Source organism: Podarcis tiliguerta (assembly GCF_965153285.1).
Source record: "Podarcis tiliguerta genome assembly, chromosome: 6".
Taxonomy (NCBI): Eukaryota; Metazoa; Chordata; class Lepidosauria; order Squamata; family Lacertidae; genus Podarcis; species Podarcis tiliguerta.
In genome coordinates, this window is record NC_139539.1 from 22,604,925 (window position 1) to 22,625,719 (window position 20,795).

The 20,795-nt window shown below is 44.9% G+C and overlaps 1 protein-coding gene across 5 annotated transcripts in view; it reads right to left on the reverse strand.

The window, feature by feature from the left end:
* KCNS1 (potassium voltage-gated channel modifier subfamily S member 1) overlaps nt 1–20,795 on the reverse strand; it is a 69,099-nt gene that overhangs the window by 13,044 nt on the left and 35,260 nt on the right. For 3 of the 5 annotated variants that reach the window (XM_083446993.1, XM_083446992.1, XM_083446991.1), the window contains one exon: nt 18,498–20,078. In XM_083446993.1, the coding sequence (XP_083303119.1) occupies nt 19,644–20,078 (435 nt within the window). In that variant the 3' untranslated portion in view covers nt 18,498–19,643. Of the gene's footprint in view, nt 1–9,583; nt 9,774–18,497; nt 20,079–20,795 lie in introns of those variants that run through there. The other 2 variants (XR_014512730.1, XR_014512729.1) reach the window with 2 other exon arrangements.

Genomic DNA, 20,795 nt, shown 5'->3' on the forward strand with positions numbered 1-20,795 from the left:
TTTGCTTCAGGATGAGAACAGAAATAGTGCTCTGGCGGCGCGGCAGCAGCAGGAGACCCCATTAACTGAAGTGGTGCTTCAGGTTAAGAACAGTTTCAGGTTAAGTACGGACCTCCGGAACGAATGAAGTACTTAACCCGAGGTGCCACTGTACAGTACCACCTAGTGACTAAAATGTGCAGTGACACTAGCCATACAATATGTCTACTCAGAAGTAAGTCTCACTAAGTTCAGTGAGGCCTACTTGCAGGTAAGTGTGTATTGAAATCTATACAGTCGTACCTTGGATCTCGAACACCACAAACCCGGACGTGAGTGTTCCAGTTTGCAAACGTTCTTTGAAACCCGAATGTCTGATGTGGCTTCTTCAGCTTCCAATTGGCTGCAGGAACTTCCTGCAGCCAATCTGAAGCCGTGCCTTGGTTTCTGAATGTTTTGGAAGTCAAATGGACTTCCAGAACCGATTCTGTTCGAGTTCTGAGGTACCGCTGTATCTTGGTCCATGTGCATTACCTTAACTTCTTGATGGAAGGCTCATTTTTGTTCTGGGAGGATGGATTCAAAGACTTCAAGAAGGCATTCCAGCTCTTTCCCATTTGACTTTATTGTAGCAGGTTTGCAAGGAGCAATTCAAGGACGCTGTCAGTCAGCATCGTGAGCAGCCAGCCAGCAACTAAATACCTCCAAAGAAAAACTGGGAAGAGAGAGAGGCAGGCTTGCATGCTCTGGTGTGTCAGGATGTGAATGAGAGCAAAGCATTTCTAGACCAAACATATCTCCGAAACAGCCTCCAGCTTCAACTGTGCTTTGCTGAACAAAAAGACCTCCAGGCATTTGAAGATTGCTCTGTGCAAACTATGAACTGAATTGGATTGGGTTGTAGCAATCCGCAAAATTGGCAGGCATTAGCCATATGAATAGGGAGACCATGCATACAGAGGGCAGTCTTCTATGTGAAGGGCCTTCAGAGGAAAGACATCTCCTTGAAGACATCTTATGGTTGAAATGTTGCCCATTTCAAGGCTGGTTCAAAGATAACTTTAAGAAGAAAGAGCAGCAGGCTAGGCAGGATTGAGGTGTTTGGGAGTTGTGGTGCAATTCCCCAAATAGGGTCCCCTTCTCCCAGAAACGGAACACATGGAATAAGGTATCACAAAATAAGTAATGTGGTATTTAAAAAAAAAAAAGTTACGGCATAAGCTTTTGTGGACCAACAAAAAAATTATTGAGCCTGTAGAGCAGGCATGGCCAAACATGGCCTTCCAGCTGTTTTGGAACTACAGCTCCCATCATTCCTAGCTAACAGGACCTGTGGTCACAGATTATGGGAGTTGTAGTCCCAAAACAGGTGGAAGGCCAAGTTTGGCCATGCCTGCTGTAGAGGCTCAAAAAGCTTTTTGCCAAACTTGATTTAAAAAACCTCTTGAGCATGTGTAGTTTCACATTTTTAAATCACTTTCACTTAAGCCATTGTTTTTACTCACTTCATCCCTTGGGCCAGTCACTAACTCTCAGCCTGGCCTACTGCACATAGCTGTTGTGGAGATAATAATAATAATAATAATAATAATAATAATAATAATAATAATAATTTATTTGTACCCCGCCCATCTGGCTGGGTTTCCCCAGCCACTCTGGGCAGCTTCCATAGAAACAAAAAATACAGTAAAATATCACAGATTAAAAACTTCCCTGAACAGGGCTACCTTAAGATGTCTTCTGAATGTCAGGTAGTTATTTATCGCTTTGACATCTGATGGGAGGGCGTTCCACAAGGCGGGCGCCACTACCGAGAAGACCCTCTGCCTGGTTCCCTGTAGCTTTGCTTCTCGCAATGAGGGAACCGCCAGAAGGCCCTCAGCGCTGGACCTCAGCGTCCGGGCAGAACGATGGAGGTGGAGACGCTCCTTCAGGTATACTGAGCCGAGATATATAAGAAAGTATAAAATTTCTGCAAAGGGAGCAATTTGTGCTTGTAGGCGTCAACTTTTTGTTCCTTGAACCAGAGTGTTGCATTTTTGTACTATTAACGCCATGTTTTTCTGTTCCCTCCTGCCCAAATTAGCACAGCTAATTGGCTTCAACCAATCTTAATCTGGCCTGATTATTGCACATTCTAGATGCATAAATCCTCCTATTGTTTGATGGTGCTTGCTGCCAAAGTAGTGTGTACAGAGGATTGATTCCTAAGGAGCTGTCTTAGACCAGTAACCACTGGGGATGGAAGGCTAAGGAAAGCAGGGTGTTTTGTTTTCATTTCCCCAAGTCGCACCTCTCACCAGTCCTGTGACCACCTTGAATGCTTTTGCCTGGCTGGAGGAGACATGCACGCTCCTCTGTCTTTTGTGTGGCAGTATTGTAGCTTACTTGCCAACAAAGGTCCGTATAGCTAAAGCTATGTTTTTCCCAGTAGTGATGTATGGAAGTGAGAGCTGATCGCCAAAGAATTGATGCTTTTGAATTATGGGGCTGGAGGGAGACTCTTGAGAGTCCCATGGACTACAAGAAGATCAAACCTATCCATTCTTAAGGAAATCAGCCCTGAGTGCTCACTGGAAGGACAGATCCTGAAGCTGAGGCTCCAATACTCTGGCCACCTCATGAGAAGAGAAGACTCCCTGGAAAAGACTCTGATGTTGGGAAAGATGGAGGGCACAAGGAGAAGGGGACGACAGAGAACGAGATGGTTGGACAGTGTTCTCGTAGCTACCAGCATGAGTTTGATCAAACTGTGGGAGGCAGCGGAAGACAGGAGTGCCTGGCGTGCTCTGGTCCATGGGGTCACGAAGAGTCGGACATGACTAAACGACTAAACAACAACAACATTGTAGCTTACTATACAAAGTTAAGAGTCACATCTGTTGCTGCAAACCCTTTTTGCCTCTGACCCCACCTACCACTGGCATGCATGGAAGGTTTCCCCGTGAGGGAATGAGAATTGAAAAATACCCTCTCTTCCTGGGCTAGATTTGCTTTTTTAAAGCCCACAGCAATTGTGCAGATCAATGCTTAATACGTTATTGAAAATGGAGCCAGCCAACTACCATTTGGCTTGACCAGACTGCAATTCATTCTCCTATACATCTCTGGCTTCTGTACGAGTGCATGGTAGGGGGAAGGGACAGCAAAAGAAATGACTGCGAGGGACAAGAAGCCCTGTGTCTTATCAACCCAGTGGTTCTTACTGGAGCAGAGGAGTCTTTTAAGGGTGTCTGAAAAGAGCTCTGCCTTTCTTGAACTCCGTTTGGTTTCACAGTGCAAAGCCTTAACGCAGTGCCATGTATTAAAGTGCAGCAGCCAGAATTGCAGCTTCTGTGACTGGCAGACAGCGTGCTAATGGATCTTTAGAAAGACAATAATGTAAAATGTATGAAACACCTGCCCGCGCAGTGGCATCAAGGCTTTGGAGTGAAGCATATATTCTCCTTGTGGCAAGAGGGACCCAGGGCACTTAAAAGAGCATGGAATTAAACTTGACAAGGTTCTAAATAAAAACACAAGATGGCAGGCAGGGAATCCTTAAAGTAGGGATGCAGAAGCTCTACAGATGCAGCTGGACTGTAGTTCCCATCATTCCTGATCGATGGCCATGCTACATGGGTGTGATGGGAGCAGGCTTAACAGCTCCTGGAGGAACCATCCCTGGCTTTAAAGCGTGTCTCCCTTAAGAGTTGACCTTAAGCCAGGAGTGAGTAGAGGCTGATCTAGAGCTTCTAGACAGAAAACATTTCAGAATCAGGCTCATCCAGCTGTTGTCTCCAGGATTCAGTTTGCATCTTTCAGCAGAAGGTTTCCCAAACTTGGGTCTCCAGCTGTTTTAGGACTACAACTCCCATCATCCCTAGCTATCAGGACCAGTGATCAGGAATGATGGGAACTGTAGTCTGAAAAACAGCTGGAGACCTAAGTTTGGGAAGCCCTGTGAACTTTGGATGAAGGGTGGTCTGCAAATTTAATTAATTATATGCCATTTCTATGTTCGTTTCTCTCCCACACACACACACATACTGATTGCTTGGAGAACTTAATTGCAAAATTCCAATTTTGAAGGATGGTTGTGTTTCTATTCTTCTATTGTTCCAGAAAGTACACATTTGATAGATTTTCCTTTAAATGCAAACTGAATCAAATCTCCTCCACCCCAGTCCTCTCTCTCTCATGGATATATGAAGATGCCTTATTGACAAAAAGTGTGAGTTTTAATGGAGAAAAGTCAGTATTGCAGGAGATATGCCCGCTTCCACGTTTAATAAGCACAGGGGGTGGGGTGGGGGGAATTTCACTTTCAAGAAATCAGTTCCTCTAACCAGAGGCATTTTCTGTTCCTTTGACAGTTTCTTGGTAGGAAGTTACTTGTATCGTGCTTTGCAGAGCCCCTGTAGGGGATAAAGGATAGACTGGCATTGATGATTGAATCTCCGCTGTCAAGTTAGAATCTCCTGGACCTATGGATTTTAATTCCCACAATGCCTAAAAGGCATCCATTTTTAATAACGGCAAAGAAACCGGTGCCAGAAGGGATATATTTCTTACTTCTGTTTATTAGTATTGAGACTTTCATGACAGATGCTGAAATTGCATCCCATTTAATATCTAGAGGAGGAATGTTCTGTAACTTAAAAGAGAGCACCTTCCTTTGAGGTGATCAGCAGAAAGTGAGCTCATTCATCTACCAAATACTCTATGAGTTTCACTGAGGGTAGGCAGCTTCTGTTCTCTTCCTCATGCCTACAAAAGTCATACCAACACTGGGTTGCCAACTTTTCAAACTGCCCCTGCAGCTATGCTTTTGGAGGTCGTTTGATCTGCGGCAAGTATTAGAAATCACCCCAGAATTGGTCCTACTAAACATCTTCCAATACAACAATGCCCACTTACTCCACAAAGAACTCATAACCCACCTATTCTCAGCAGCCAAAAACATCATAACCAGACACTGGAGAGACCTGTCAGGAGTAAGCATGGACCAATGGTACCAAATAATATGGGAAACAGCCCTACTAGAAAAATTAACCAATAAACTGAAACTGACACGGGGACAAATAGAAGAAGACGCCTTCACCCCAGTATGGCTCCCCTTTATCACATACACAACCCAACAAGACAATGACAAAAATCCACCAACAGCATACAAATCCATAGGGCTAACCTGATCCAAAACACACACACACACCCCATTCACACATGGAAACAAAGACCACCACAGCCAATCACAATTGGAACAGCCACACCCTAGGCAAACCCCAACCTCTCTCACCACCAAAGGAACACAAGTGAACAGGAGAGAACCTGCACAAGCAACACTGACACAAAACCCCACATATATTAAGTAAAATAGAAACATTGCCACCCGACCCCACCCCCACTCATCTTTCCCCCCTCCTTCCCCTTTTCTTCCTAATGTCTCAACAAATGAAACCGATTTATAAAAAAAGTTACATAAAAAAATATATTGCACGCACCTTTGTAAATCAAGAAAATCTTTAATAAAAATACATTTTTAAAAAAACTAGAAGAGGGTTAAATCTTATCTTGATGCTGCTTAAAAAAACCCCTTCATTTGTTAATTTCTACAGATCAAAGAACTGCTAGAGGCTGTCAGGGGGTCTGGCCCCACCAACCTGTCGAAGTGGCCTTTGTGGGCAGGGGGAGGTCAGGATCCGAGCCACTGACTGGATCCAGTTCCCCAGCCCTGGTTAAAAGAAGAAGAAACCTCCTCCATTTACCGTATTTTTCGCTCCATAAGACACTTTTCCCCTCTTAAAATCTAAGGGGAAATGTCTGTGCGTCTTATGGAGCGAATGTGTGGTCCCTGGGGCTGGGGGGGGGGACCCGGGCTTCCCCTGCCTGCCCCACAAGCTCGGGGATCAGCGGGAAGGCTGTGCACAGCCTTTCCGCTGCTCCCCAACCTGCTCTTTGGGGCTGGCAGTGGGGGAAAGCCGGGCTTCCCCCACCGCCAGCCGTGGGGAGCGGGTCGAAAGGAGCTCCGGAGGCTTCGGGTTGCCTTCACTGAAGCCTGGAGAGCGAGAGGGGTTGGTGCACACTGACCCCTCTCACTCTCCAGGCTTCCAAGGTAGCCGCCTGAAGCCTCCAGAGCACAGCAGGAACTCCCACTGCGCTCCAGAGGCTTCAGGTTGCCTTCACTGAAGGCGACAACGCACTGAACGCACCTTGTTTTAGAGGGGGAGAACAAGAAAAAAAAAATCTTACCCTCTCTGCGCAGCGCCCCTTCAGCAAAGCGGCAGGAGAAATGGAAGCAGCTCCGTTTCTCCTGCCGCTTCACTGAAGGGGCGCTGCACAGAGAGGGGGAGAATTTTCCCCCTTGTTCTCCCCCTCTAAAACAAGGTGTGTCCTATGGAGCGAAAAATACGGTAAATGGTAAAGCCAAGTTCAGCAAGTTCAAGGGTAACCCTTGGAACTGTTGGCCGATGGCCATGTAGATCTGGCATTGCAGCTTTAAAATTGTATCACATTGCGAACCGACTCAGTTTGCAGTTTCTAAAACAATACATGGACTCAAATGTAGCTACCCTTTGGAATTTACACTTCTCCACTAATTCTATTATTAGGATTTAAAATAAAGTGAACTGGTTATTTAACTGGCTAGAATTACGCCACAGCCAGCTGTTTCAGCATTTTGCATTTAAATATAGTTCTTCTAATTTTAGGTTGAGATAGCTGGTTCCCACAGGCTGGAACTAAATGCAGTTGGATTTCTTTAAAAGTATGGAAGTGAGGGTCACAAACGACTGGGTATTTCCTTCCACTCCTTGTTCTGACAGTTCAAATCACTATTTTATTCTATTTTTAAGGGTGTCCCAGTGCAGTGGAGGACAGAACTCCCATCGACTGATGAGAGCTGTAGTTCTGCAACATGTGGAGGACCACTTTTGACCTAAGTAGGCTTGGAGAGGGATAATGCTTCCTTAGGGCAAGAGGCACTGTTGTCCATATTATAATGGCAGGCTCACTTTCATAAACCTTGACCTAAAAAGGAAATAAGACCAGAGTGCTTACAGCAGGGATGGGGCCCTCCAGATGTTTAATTACAGCTCTCATTATACCTGACATCTTGCTGGCTGGGTCTGAGGCCAGAAGATCCCCATAATAGACCACCATCCAAATACGGCAGCAATCCTAATCACACTTATTTGTGACTATGCCTTCCTAAACTCAACAGGATTTCTTCTGCCTAAATATGCATATGATTGCTCTGTAAGTCTGTTCTCTCCTCCACTGTGGACATCAGCCCAGGTTTTTCTCCATTTCCTTCCCTCATCCACACCGTTTCCCCCTCAACATTCGGCTTGATGGAGGGTTTTGGAGAACTCAAAATCTTGCTCATAGTTTTGTGATATTTTGGGTGGTCTGAACGAAAGAACTGCGCAACGGGATTTTGAAATGCTTCCAACATGCCAACCAACAGAACTTCCTAAGCTTTCCCAGTGTAAAAGTGGAGACGAACAAGAAAATGATATCCGATGATGGGTCACTAAGATCTTTAATAAAATATACCATATGCATCCCATGCATACATATAAAATTACTATTGTACATGCTTTTTGATGATCTTGTTGCATAACAGTTTTCCTTAGCATATTTAACTGGCATCTAATATCAAGTACATTTTGCTACCCGGCGATATTGAGGAGCAAATGGGTACTCCTGTATTCAAGTATCTGTAGCATCCTTCTTCAGCAATTTCATCTCACAACAATGAGCAAAGTCTGGACCATGAATGACCCCATTTGCTTCTTAAGAATGGAAGACGATGGCTCTGATGTTCATGGCTAATGTATTCATGTCCATCATTGTGTTTCTCTTGGAGCCAGCATGAGGTGTGATCTGATGTATTGCGCTGTAGTCTCTTGGCTTGAAAGGAATGGGGCAAAACAACTGGTTTCAAGTCTTTCTTCAAAACCGAGTTACACGAAAGGTGGTCAAACACTTTACACATACAGACATTTTTTAAAGTGCCCAGTTCCCTATTTAGGTCAGTAGGGTTGGTGTTTCTACATGTAGGAATAGGCATTAGCACGTACATTAAGCAAAACATGAATTCAGAAACTTTACACACCATCTTACGAACATGTATGATGACCAGGGGCCTATGTTATTGGCTCATCTCTATGCTCTGAAATCTTTTGTGGCTGCTTTGGACAATCTGGGCCTTCAGGATCAAAGTAGACACAGTATCAAATGTGTATTTACATTTGAACAGCAGATTCTAGAAAATGCAAAAAGCCGCTGTGAGGTTGGGAAACAGGAGTTTAACACTTTCTTTGGAAAGTTCAAAATGGCTCCTTCAAAGCTGCGAATTGCTTTGGAAGGAAAGTTCTATTATTATTATTATTAATTCTGTTTTCTATACTACCTTCCATCTGAGGGTCACAGGGTGACTGACAATATAAAAACACCAAATTGGTGCCCATGGGAGCTTTCTTCCCAATACAAACAGCAGCTTCAGGGGAGCGATTTTAACATGCATGCTGCAAAGAAACGTTTGATACTGAATCTAGTTTGGACCTAAGGCATCCTTTGAGGAGATTTCACTCACTCACTCACTCACACCTACACACACACACATACATATATGGCCACAATATCAAACAGGACTTGTGTATTTCCAACAGCCATCACTGATCAAATGCTACACAGGGAGCGTTGTTCAGCGCTGCACCACCACTGGAAGAAACTGAAGAAAAGTTAAAAAGCATGTCTGCTTATTTACTATCCATTTCATTTCCTCCCAGATGCTCAGATCACAATGCTTTTCTAAGGGGACAGTTCACGTGTTTAGTTGATGCACACTCAGGAGTGATTCAATTTCACTTTCTTGGTTACACACAGAGAGAAAAACAAAAAATAAACAGAGGCTGCAGTCTTAAACCTACTTACCAAATGAGCAAGCCCCACTGAATTCAATTCAGACTTACCATACTTCTAGTAGCCCAATGGTTAGGATTGTGCTGTTGGCATGCTGTCATTTTTATCAAAGTGAAAATGGGGTGTGGGGACAGAAACAAGCAGCAAAAAAAAAACATCAGAGGCAACAACACAATTACAGGACCCTGGTTCTTTAGTCATTGCAAAAGATAGCACTCGTTTCTGTTATGGGGGGGGGGGGCACCCGACAAAAATTATTAGCAGAAACCTCCATATAAAGAATGACGAAAAGCCACACAGGAAACATCAACTTGTTTTTTACTTACATTTAAATCTTGCCTTGCTTTCTTACTCAGAGCTGAATTAGCTTCACAAACTCTCCCTTAGGTTACAGCGAGAGCTGGTGACTTACCAAAAACACCCGCCAAGCTTCATATCTGAAAGGAATTTAAGTCTGGGTCCAACTTCCCCTGCCATTCTAGCTACTATAGTGCCATGTACACAGCTAAAATGGATTCAATGGGGTTGTAATACTATGCATTTGCTAGGGTACGTCCCTTTGAATTCACTGAGGCTTACTCCACACAAACATGCATCATGGCTGGGTTGTAAATCATTTCTGTTTTGGAAAAGCATGCTGTTGAACCTAAATTCTGGTTTTAAATAAAAGGACTGGGAGGAGAGTACAGAAAGAAGCTCACCTGTTGCCGATATTAACAAATTTTCTGCACCAGGCGAAAACCTTTCTAGTTCCCCTTCTAACATCTGCAAGTTTTAATCTTATTATCGTTTCTGTTTTATAACTTGCCTTTTGTGGTTTTACAATGTAATGCTTTCTCCCTCATAAACCACCTCAGAAAGATTTATTGAAGGCCGTCGTATAAATTCTGAAAATAAGCAAATTAAAATCAGAGCAGGGGACAGATTTGTCTGACTGTCAGATGAGATATAATGGCCAGTTTGCTAGCTAGCTGCAAATTGGACCAGACAAACGCCGAATTAAGTAAGATTCTTTCAGGTCTCTAATGATTGTGCTCAGACCAATGGATGTTTGGCTCTGAATCACTCCAATTCAGTCCATTCTCCCCATGTGGCCCTTTCAGGTTGAATTTTCCATCTCAGCAGTAAGAGTATCTGTAAACATTCCATAGCATCACATAAGCTCAGTTGGGCAGTGTTTTGGTCTCTAATGTTTTAAGAACCTGTGCCATTGTAGCAACCCAGTCACTGATAAGGGACAGCTCACTAACTCAGTTGGCTTAAGCACACCTGTGTTTAAGCCTTAATCATAATCATGTGCACAGAACTGAATATTTGCCATTCTGCAAATATTATCAGTTCTCTCTCTCCCACTTCTGATTACCCAGCAAACCTAGATAAAGGACGTATGTGGTCCTCTTTGTTCAATTACGCCAAAGGTGAACTGCTTGCATTTGTTCATGAAAACGCAGCCTTGGCGCTCAAAGCTCTTATGCTGATGGAAGGAGAGGAACTAAAGCAATTTTCATCATTATAAAGAAGAATGGCAATGGCATTCTGAACTCCAGCGCTTGCCCTGATCGGTTCTAATCTTGGAAGAGGAAGGCTCCGAGATCATTAGATCAGCCCTCAGTTATCAATATTGCAGCTTAATGCAGTTTTTGGCAACTCAGGCAACACAGAACTCAGGCAACACAGAAGCTTGAATTCCTCTTGACTTTCTCACCTCTTCCCTCTTCTTAGCACTCACAGCTCTGGGAGGCAGAGACATTAGCTTGCCTGCTCATGATGCCTGCTGATCTGGGGAGGCCACTCATTGAAAACCACTGAGATTTCCTCCCCACCTTTGTTTTGTTAAAGGGTAGACCAGGACAGATCCTGAAGCTGAGACTGCAGTACTTTGGCCACCTCATGAGAAGAGAAGACTCCCTGGAAAGACCCTGGTGTTGGGAAAGATGGAGGGCACAAGGAGAAGGGGAAGACAGGATGAGATGGTTGGATAGTGTTATCAAAGCTACCAGCATAAGTTTGACCAAACTGCGGGAGGCAGTGGAAGACAGGAGTGCCTGGCGTGCTCTGGTCCATGGGGTCACGAAGAGTCGGACACGACTAAACGACTAAACAACAACAAACACCAACCTTTCCCAACCTGGTGCAGTCCAGATGTTTTGGAGTACGACTCCCATCAGCTCTAGCCAACACAGCTGTGCAGTATGTTGTCTGTGGCTGATGGGAATTCTAGAGACAAACATCTGGGATGCATCAACTTAGGGAAGGAAGGGGTAGACAGAAAGTCACCTCTTTGAATGTGTGCATTTGACTGCATCACAGCCCCATCACAGGAATTGCCAATTCCTGTCACTTGATGGAACCCTGAGCATAAGAAGAGATCTGCCGGATTAGACCAAGAGGTCCAACTAAAACAGGGTCCTATTTCCCACTGTAACTAGTCAGGCGCCTCTGGGAAGCCCACAAACAGCAGATTTTCTAGTTGGTGGCAGGCAATAATCATGCTTTAATAGAGCATCAAGTTCATTGACCTCAGTATTGTCTACCCTGACTGGCAGCAGCTCTTCTAGAAGGCTTCTTTCCCAGCCTGACCTGGAAATACTGGAAATTGAACCTAGGACCTTCTGCCATGCAAAGCAGATGTCCTGCTACTGAGGAAAGTTTTTAATGTCTGATGATTTATTATGTTTCTGTATATGCTGGAAGCCACCCATAGTGGCTGGGGCAACCCAGTCGGGTGGGCAGGATACAAACAATAAATTTTATTACTATTACTATTACTATTACTATGTTGCTTCACAGTTGCTTGCCACCACCTGGCACCCAAAGGCATACCTGTCACCATAAGGGGAAAGTAACACTTATTTGTGAGAGACTGGGAAATATGTGTAGGTATTTTGAGGAACCTCATGAGAAGAGAAGACTCCCTGGAAAAGACCCAGATGTTGGGAAAGATGGAGGGCACAAGGAGAAGGGGACGACAGAGGACCAGATGGTTGGATAGTGTTCTCGAAGCTACTAACATGAGTTTGACCAAGCTGCGGGAGGAAGTGGAAGACAGAAGTGCCTGGCGTGCTCTGGTCCATGGGGTCACGAAGAGTCGGACATGACTAAACAACAATTTTGAGGAACAAAGGCCTAAGGGTTTAAGGCATTCATTTGTTTAGGGCAGGGGTGAGAAACCTGTGGCCACCTCAGATGTTGCAGGACTACAGCTCCCATCAGCCGCAGCCAGCATGGCCATGGTCAGTCAGAGATGATGGGAGTTGTAGTCCATCAACATGTGGAGGGCCAAAAATTCCTCATCCCTGGTTTAGGGAAGGAAAGCTTCCTTCCCATTTCCAGGATTGCCTACAGGTGCAAAGTAATGACAAAGAACGTGCCATCTTTGCTGTCCAGAGGCAACCTACTTTACCCCAATGCATATATACGCATTTGCTTCGGGAGCTAAAAGGAAAAGCAAGAAGTGGTGTACCTTCGCTTGGAAGGGACAGGCTTCCTCCTCCTTTACAATGATCAATATTGTCACAGTCCCCTGCATTGTCTTTCCACATCCAACCTTTTCTTCCTTTGTGCAGCCTTGCAAGTGATTTCACAACAGTTACTACCCCATAAAAAAGTGTTGCTGCCTAGTTTCATTTGTAGCACTTCAGCAGCAGTAGAGAAAAAGACAATAAACCAGCCCTTTCCCATTTACCAAAGCATCTCTTGGCTGGTTGCCTGGAGACCATTTTTAATTGCTATAGTCAACGAGGCAAGTGCCTGTTTCAAAGGACTGCTTTTGTGCTGGTGGAGGGGGAGACAGATAAGCAGAATCACTTCTACTACGACGGAGCTCTGCTGCTGAATCGGGACAACAGAAACTTCCTTAGTTATCGTAAGTTGAGTTCATGGCCATTTACTTTTTGATGCTGAAAGGCAAGTGATTGTGGCAGAAGAAGTTTGATTACAAAGCAATCGGCACTGGAGAGAGTTCTAGTTATATTGAGGTCAAGCAGCATAGCTCTCCAAGCCAGGGCACTGAGCACGTAACTAGACATGAAGTGGGAAATCAGTGATGATGGATCTTCCATTTTTAAAGTTAATAGTGGCTCCAGGGCCTCTTAAACGTGAAGTCAAACCAGCCATTTCCCAAAGTTATTACGGGTCCTTGGAGGGAAGATATACAAGTACGAAGTGCTACCCAAGTTAATAGTGAACCGAGGGTGGACAAGCTTTGTTATTAGATGCATTACGACTGTGTTAATTGAGCAATTACAAAAGGCGTCCACTAAATTGCCTGCTTCGGTATCACTGAGCAGGGACTACGCAAGCCTTCTAACTACTTTTGGTGCCTGCTTTCTCTCAAGATGCTGTACACCAGAAATGCACTTGGGGGGGGGGGATACATAGCACGCTCACAGCAATTGCTTCTCTGAAGCCATTTGGAGGATGTCTGAATTGGCCCCGATAGAGGAAGGGATTTCTAAGAAGAACGTACCAAATGAGCCAGCATTACAAATGGGCACTGAAAGCCATTCCCGAGCCATTCCAGACAAATACAGCCCAAGGCTCTGGCGAGTTGTGTTAATATGGATATTATTCAGCCAGGCTCATGGAGGTGCTCAAGCCAGATGTAATAAACGGCGGGGTGGGTGGGGCTTTTATCTCTCAGCCGAAGGTGCTTTAAGAAGTTGGCTGTCTTCCTTACTGAGCCTGAGCAAATGAAAGGCAGAAGCCTGAGGCAAACAAAACACTACGGACTTCTCCAGAGAGAAAAAATGAAGAGGTTTTTCCCCACTCCTTCCTCACAACCACCATGATTGGACTACACTACAGAACCCTGATCAAACTACTGCTTTGTTTAATAACAGGAGGACATATCTACAGTTTAGCCATGAATTATCTACTAATACCATTATATATAAAGCATAACTTCAAAAAAACTCATATGCTGACATAAGAAATGACCTTTGACCTTGGGTTCCCGGATGTTGATGGACTACAACCCCCATCATCCTTGACTATTGACTAAACTGGCTGAGGATGATGGGGGCTGTAGTTCAGCAACATCCAGGGACCCAAGGTTGAAGAACACTGTGTTAGTTTGGGATAGTTCGAGCGATCTTGCTGTAGTCCACAGCATCTGAAGAGCAGCATATTGCCTATCTCTGGTGTAAGAGACAGGGTCTTTCTGGTGGTGGTGCCCATAATTTAAAACAGGCACCTAAGAAAATTGGCTTTCAATAGACGCCAAATGCTGTTTTAATGAAACAGACCTTCCCTGGGTTCACATTTTTATGCTTTTAAGTTAAGATTTGTCCAATGCTGATTTTGGTATCAATATTTGTCTTGCAGTTTTTGTGTGAAGATGATGTTGTTGCTCTTGCTATTGTATATGTATTGTTCTTGCGAGTTGTCCTGAATGAATTTTTAGGGAAATGCAATAAAAAACACTATCTTTCTCTCTCTCCCGCCCCTGCCCCCTCATAATGCCTATGACAGCAGTCTCTCACATCGAACGTAATCGTCCTGTAGAAAGGACTCTATGAATTGAAAACAGAGATATTGTATGTACCTTTGTTATCCATGAAAATATTTCAATAAAAAACAAATTTATATATATATATTAAGCATTGGCACTTTTGAGAACTAGTTTCTCCATTTTCCATTCTTCTTGCAATTTTCATAAGGTAAGGTTACTAGACGTCCCTGTTTCTCGGGGACAGTCCCCGGATTTACACATCAGTCCCCATACAAAATCCACTGAAGTTGGAAAGTGTCCCCAGATTCATTGAAATCTGGTAACCTTAGCATAAGAGCCATTTCACATACGTGGCAGGGAACCTAGCTTTCTCAGCAAGTCTACAGTCGACAGGAATCAGCACCTAATTCCAGCTGTATTGTATTGCATATTTCCAAATACTTATATTTTAAGGACTAGACCTATGTAACATGTGACTACCAGTAAGAAAAATGCTCAGGAAGGGTGTGTTAGGTCGGTAGGTTTTTTCCTCTCGCCACATTTTGTGGTGATGTAACAACCAGAGGTTGTGTGGGGTAGAGAGAGATTATAAATAATGGAAGGCAACACAGCAGGCATTCTTTGTCTTACGCTTCACAAAGTGGCATCTTAAACAGCCCGAGAGACTGTGTCAGGAAAGTAAATAGGAATTTGGCTTGTAATCTTCTAGAGGGTGCTAAAATGATATTAGCAAATAACTGTGGGGGGGGGGGGAGAACCCAATGTAATGCACACCCCTCTGTGTCAGAAAACGAACAAATTAACTGCTTTAATTAAAATGAGATCTGGTAGTGCTAAGCTGATTTTTGTTTTGGAAGACAGGGAAAAATAGCTTTATTCAAATGAGAAGCATCTAAGAATGAATGTACTTATACATGTTTTATGAAGTGTTGCCAGCTTAATGAGTAGGTTTTATATGCATAGGAGGGGTTAAAGGTCTATGCCATGTGTGGTATGTCTCTGAATGTGCATGTTATACACTGCATGCTTTACTTAATGTTACTTTTAAACACATTCCTCACCAGATCATTGTTCCACCTATCTCAGTATGCTCTCACTGACCGGCAGCAGCTATGCGAGGTTTCAGAAAGGACTCTGTCCCAGTCCAAAAAGGAGGTGCCAGGGCAATTTGCCCACAAAAAAACACGGCCTGTTCCACTGAGCCAGGGAATTCTGGCATGTTCGTTAAGCATTCTTTATTTATCAGAAAGAGCCGTAATTCTGGCGTTTCGAAAAAGCGTGTGCAAAGACTCGCTTACATATTTATAAACGCATTGCATGTGTATTCCCCTCGGGAGTCATTCAGAAAAACCCAGAAGGGAGTTTTGGGTTTATTGTTATTTATAATTCAATTTATATTCTCTCCCCGCCCCATGTTCCCCAAATAGCCCCGGGGGGCATAATAGGACTGAGAAGGAATAACAGTGCCCCTTCATTTTTCAGGGGGGATATATTTTGGCAGATGCAGTTTCTTCTTCTTCTGGGGCCATCAGCATATTTATTTCCTGGCTGCAACCCTTTAGGGAAGCACTGTCGCTCTTGGGCAGAACACCTGCTTGGCATGCAGAAGGTCCAGGTTCTATCCCCAGCCATCTCCACATAGGGCTGGCAGAAAGCCTGAAATCCTGAGGCTCTGCTTGCTAGTCAATGTGAACAATACTGAGCTAGATGGAACAATGGCTCGACTCTGTTGTCAGGAAGCTTCCTGTTCCATTTGCCTACTTCAGAAAGAGACCTCAGGGATTAAGAGAGCAGCTGGCAGGCAGGCAGGAACACTGGAAGAAAGTTCCTCCAGCTGCCTAGCACACAGGGAGCCGTGCTATTTGCCATTCACAGGCTTCCCGGTTGCGTTGCGTCAGCATCCCCTGGGGTGTTCGTGGAAGGCTGTGGTTTTTGCCGCCTGGAGTAGGCCCTGAGCTCTGCAGCCTGCTCATCCCATAATAGTGACATTTCATTATCATCACATGCCCATGCCAGCAAAAGAATTCCCACATGCTCGGCGCAAAGCTCACTGCTGAAGGGAAACTCCGCTAAATTAATTTGAATCCACTAGGAAAAGCACTTGCAGGCCCCTAATAATTCTCCATTTTTCTTTGAACAGAGACCGATGATAGCGCATTGAGCAGTAGAGCACAGAGAACGAGAGACCCCACAGCAAGCTTGAGACGTACAAGGTACAAAGCAATTGGAACAAAATGGAACTTATGTGCCAAAAGGCTGGCTTGCAAAACGGAACTGGCTTGCTAATTTGCCCAGGCATTGGTACCTGTGTAATCTATCACTGGCCCTGTAGCGTCCAGAGGAAAAATCGTGTTGGCTGCTGCAGTGCATTCCGGGTGCAGCAAGTGTAAAGGATCAGGTTATTGGACCACAATCCTCACACCGCCCACTGTGAATTAACCCCAATTGAAACCAACAGGAATTCTTTAGTGGTTCAAGGTTTGCAGTGCTAATCAGAACCCCCCCCAGTTTTCCTCAGGTTCCCCTGCTGGATTCCATCCTGGAAAAGGGTCCTCCTCCCTGAAGATCTTGTTTAACGTCTCTCAGACACACAACTACTAAAGACAAAAACAAAACAAAGGTCTGTGTCCACAATGGGATGCTAAAACAATTTGGGGGCTGCCATGCCAGAGTTATCATTGGCAGAGCTCTTATAAGTGTTAAGTCTGCCTTATAAGAGATGTTTCTGTTCTGATTAGCTTCAGAAACAGACCAGAATAACTGCTGCCATTGATATTTTCAAAAGCGACAGCCTAGTCATTGCTTCTTCCTTCTTGTAACCTTTGGTGAACCCAGAGATTCATTTGTTGTTTGCAACTAGCTTAGGCCAGGCTAATTAAACCTGCCCAATACCTCCTCTAGTCCATTTTCAGATTGTTACAAATGGTAAAGTGTGGCATCTTCCCACCCTGTGCTTTCTTGCTTAACCTTCGCCTCAAAGGAGAGTTCTGCGTTCTTGGAAGCTTGCTCATTATCTTGTGACATTTTCGTTGGCCCCAATGACAGCATTATGTTACTGCTGCTGTCCGAGCCTTATAATCATGTGTCAGGTGAAGTTATATAACACCTTGTGACCAATGAGAAGTAAACCTACTGCTATCCCCTTGCTTTGGGCCATATTTTCTGCAGCTATATTTGCATGGGTGCTATGGCTGTCCTGTCATGAGTGTGTGGAGCCTAGCTGAAAGCTTTCTTCCACCTCCTCCTCTACAACTGATCACTGAGGCAAGGCATTCCCAATATGAGCAAAGTACTGGGAGAGGAACCACCATCAGAAATGAGGTAAACACATCTGCAAAAACAAAAACCCCTTTAAGATAACCTGTGCTTATTCCAGCCATGTCTACATAGCAGTATCAGTGGCCACATTTACACCATACATTCAGAGGGCTATGATACCCCTGCGAACTGTCATGGCTTCCCCCCAGGGAATTCTGGGAGCCGTAGTTTATTAAGCGTGCTGAGAGTTGTAAGAAGGCCCCCTATGCCTTTCACTAAGCTACAATTCTCAAGAGTTCCATGTGAAGAGGGATTGATTGGTAAAGCACTATGGGAATTGCAGCTCTCTAAGGGGAACATGAGGGACGCGGGTGGCGCTGTGGGTTAAACCACAGAGCCTAGGACTTGCCGATCAGAAGGTCGGTGGTTCGAATCCCCGCGACGGGGTGAGCTCCTGTTGCTCGGTCCCTGCTCCTGCCAACCTAGCAGTTCGAAAGCACATCAAAGTGCAAATAGATAAATAGGTACCACTCTGACGGGAAGGTAAACGGCGTTTCCGTGCGCTGCTCTGGTTCTCCAGAAGCGGCTTAGTCATGCTGGCCACATGACCCGGAAGCTGTACGCCGGCTCCCTCAGCCAATAAAGCGAGATGAGCGCCACAATCCCAGAGTCGGCCACGACTGGACCTAATGGTCAGGGGTCCCTTTTCCTTTTCTTTAAGGGGAACATGAGCCTCCTAATAGTTCTCAGCACCCTTAACGAACTACAGCTCCCAGAATTCCTTGGGGGACCCAGGGCTGCTTTAAGTGTACAGTGCAGATGAAGCCTAATTTTAAGCCATCTACTACTCCAATGGCTGACACTATTATTTTGTGACAGTTGAATTGTATCAGACATTTGCTTTAGTATCTTTTTTTTTTTAATCTAATCTTTCAATTTCATTGGGCTTTGGGCACCAATGTTTAGAAGGCAAGGGGAGTGGGCAATTCCCTCTCCAATTTCTCAACAGTATACCATGCATAGTTGTAGAAAAAGCATCCATTTCATTCGAAAACATTAAGGGTTGGGGTGGAGAATTGGCCATGAAGCACTAAGTAGCAGCCCCACCCGCCCCGTGATGTACTCCAACCCTTATTCAGCACATCAAGGTATCACAATTCTCCCACACCACCCTGCCCTGTTTTCCTTCATCAGCTTCAAATCTATTTAATTCTTCTGCATCCACTGATAAGTCTCCACTGTCTCTGTTGGACAGACATTTATCAAGGGAGCCAGGAGGTTCTTTCTTCTATAAATCTCATAAGCCACAAACAACACTTTGTCACAGAAACTCAGGATAAACTTTGCAACCGTTATCTGGTCTCTTTGGCAACAGCTGAAGCAGAATCATAATCCGGTCTTCAGAGCACAGAAATGGGGGGTGGGGGGGAATAATGTTGTGTATTGACAACTTGACGGACAGTGGAGAGCATTTGGTTGTATCTGAACTAAGGACATGGTGGTTGTTACTTGGATGGCTGCTGAATGCCTAAAATGAGAAAAAGAGCCTTTAAAAAATGGTTGTGCCATTTGCCTATTATCTGCTAGGATTCTAGTCTTGCATTTCCAATCCAGCCAGGATACCTTGCTCCCCTGCCTGTCGGTTATACCTGAGGGTTGCTAATAGCATTTTCCCCACTCACACACCCCTGCAAGGACCTTAAAAAGTGCTGATAATGGTAAAGCTACCCTCTTTTGCTGCTCTGGAGGGATGAGATATGGACTGCATCAAGAAGCATAGCAGTTTGGCCATTTGGCTCCAAGGGTCCCTTGGTGGGTAGAGGATCGAGTCAGTCACAGTGTATAGCGTCTTGGGCAAAATACTGGAAATCCAGATGCATAAGGTGAGTTGGTACCTGCACTGGCTCAGCAGGCAAGTGATTCTGCAACAGGTCACTGATAACTAATAGGCCCAAGATGGCAGAGATATTTGCTCCTGCGGCCATCGCACGAGCTCCTTGCCTGGAAGCCTGATGCCAGAATTGAAGTCCCTGATTCTCTGTCCATCTCAATGGACTGGAAGTATGTTTCTGGTAAAGTCATCGTCTCTCTGGTAGGCCTCGCTGCAAAACTCTGACTCTTGGCTCGGGTAATTCTCAGAGTCCTCTGGTTCCTTCTTATCACTGTTCCGCACAGCGGCCTCGAGGGCCTTCTGCTGGCGGTAGAAGTGGGAGAACTTGTTGAAGATGATGGTGATGGGCAACGCCACCACCAAAATCCCGCCCAGAATGCAGCCGGAAGCCGCCAGCTTGCCGGCCACCGTCACTGGCACAACATCTCCGTAGCCGACGGTGGTCATGCTCACTGTCCCCCACCACCAGCAGGCGGGGATGGTATCAAAGCCAACATCTTCTTCCTTTTCAGCTGTGTAGGCCACTCCGGAGAACACGGACACCCCAACGGCCAAGTACAGGAGTAGGATTCCCACTTCTCTGTAGCTGTGCTGAAAAGGAGAATAGAAAAGATTGTGGGAATGGGCAGCAACAGCGTACAACTGAGAATAAAGAGATTCTTAGAGGGAAGGAAGGTCATGGGGACCTTCTTGGCTTTTCTGCTCCCTGAGGAGCTGGTTGGCTCCTTCCCCCCTCTTAAGACAGGGATATCCCTCTTTGTATCATGTGGGAACTCAGATAGCAAGTGTCACAAACCTACTTAGGGTGGAACTACAAGTTGCCTCAATCAATAGTCTTCTAATTTTGCACTTGCTAAGGGAGGGGTGGCGGAACTGTGGACTCCACCCACCATTAGCCCCAGGCAGCACACCCAGTGCTCAGCGATAATGGGAGACAGCTGCAGTCCAGCATCTGCCTGGGAGGGCATTGGAGCAGAAGAATCAGTGGACGGGAAGGGTTGTCATGGAATTCTACTCAATATTGATCCAGAGTAGATTCCAACGTATAGTTAGCTGAATTAAAACCTAAACACGTTGCAGGATTCTCAAAAAATAGACCAGAGGCAATTGTATTTCATCCGGCAGAGCTTTACTGCTACTGAAGGCAAATGAGCATAATGGTCACAAATCTAATACATTCAGGATTGGCACTGTCCGTAAGAAATCCAGTTGCAGCAGACTTAACTTAATATTACAATAACTTATAATAAAACTAAACCTTAACACTATATACAGAACACCACACCAGAAGGAAAAGAGATAGAAAGA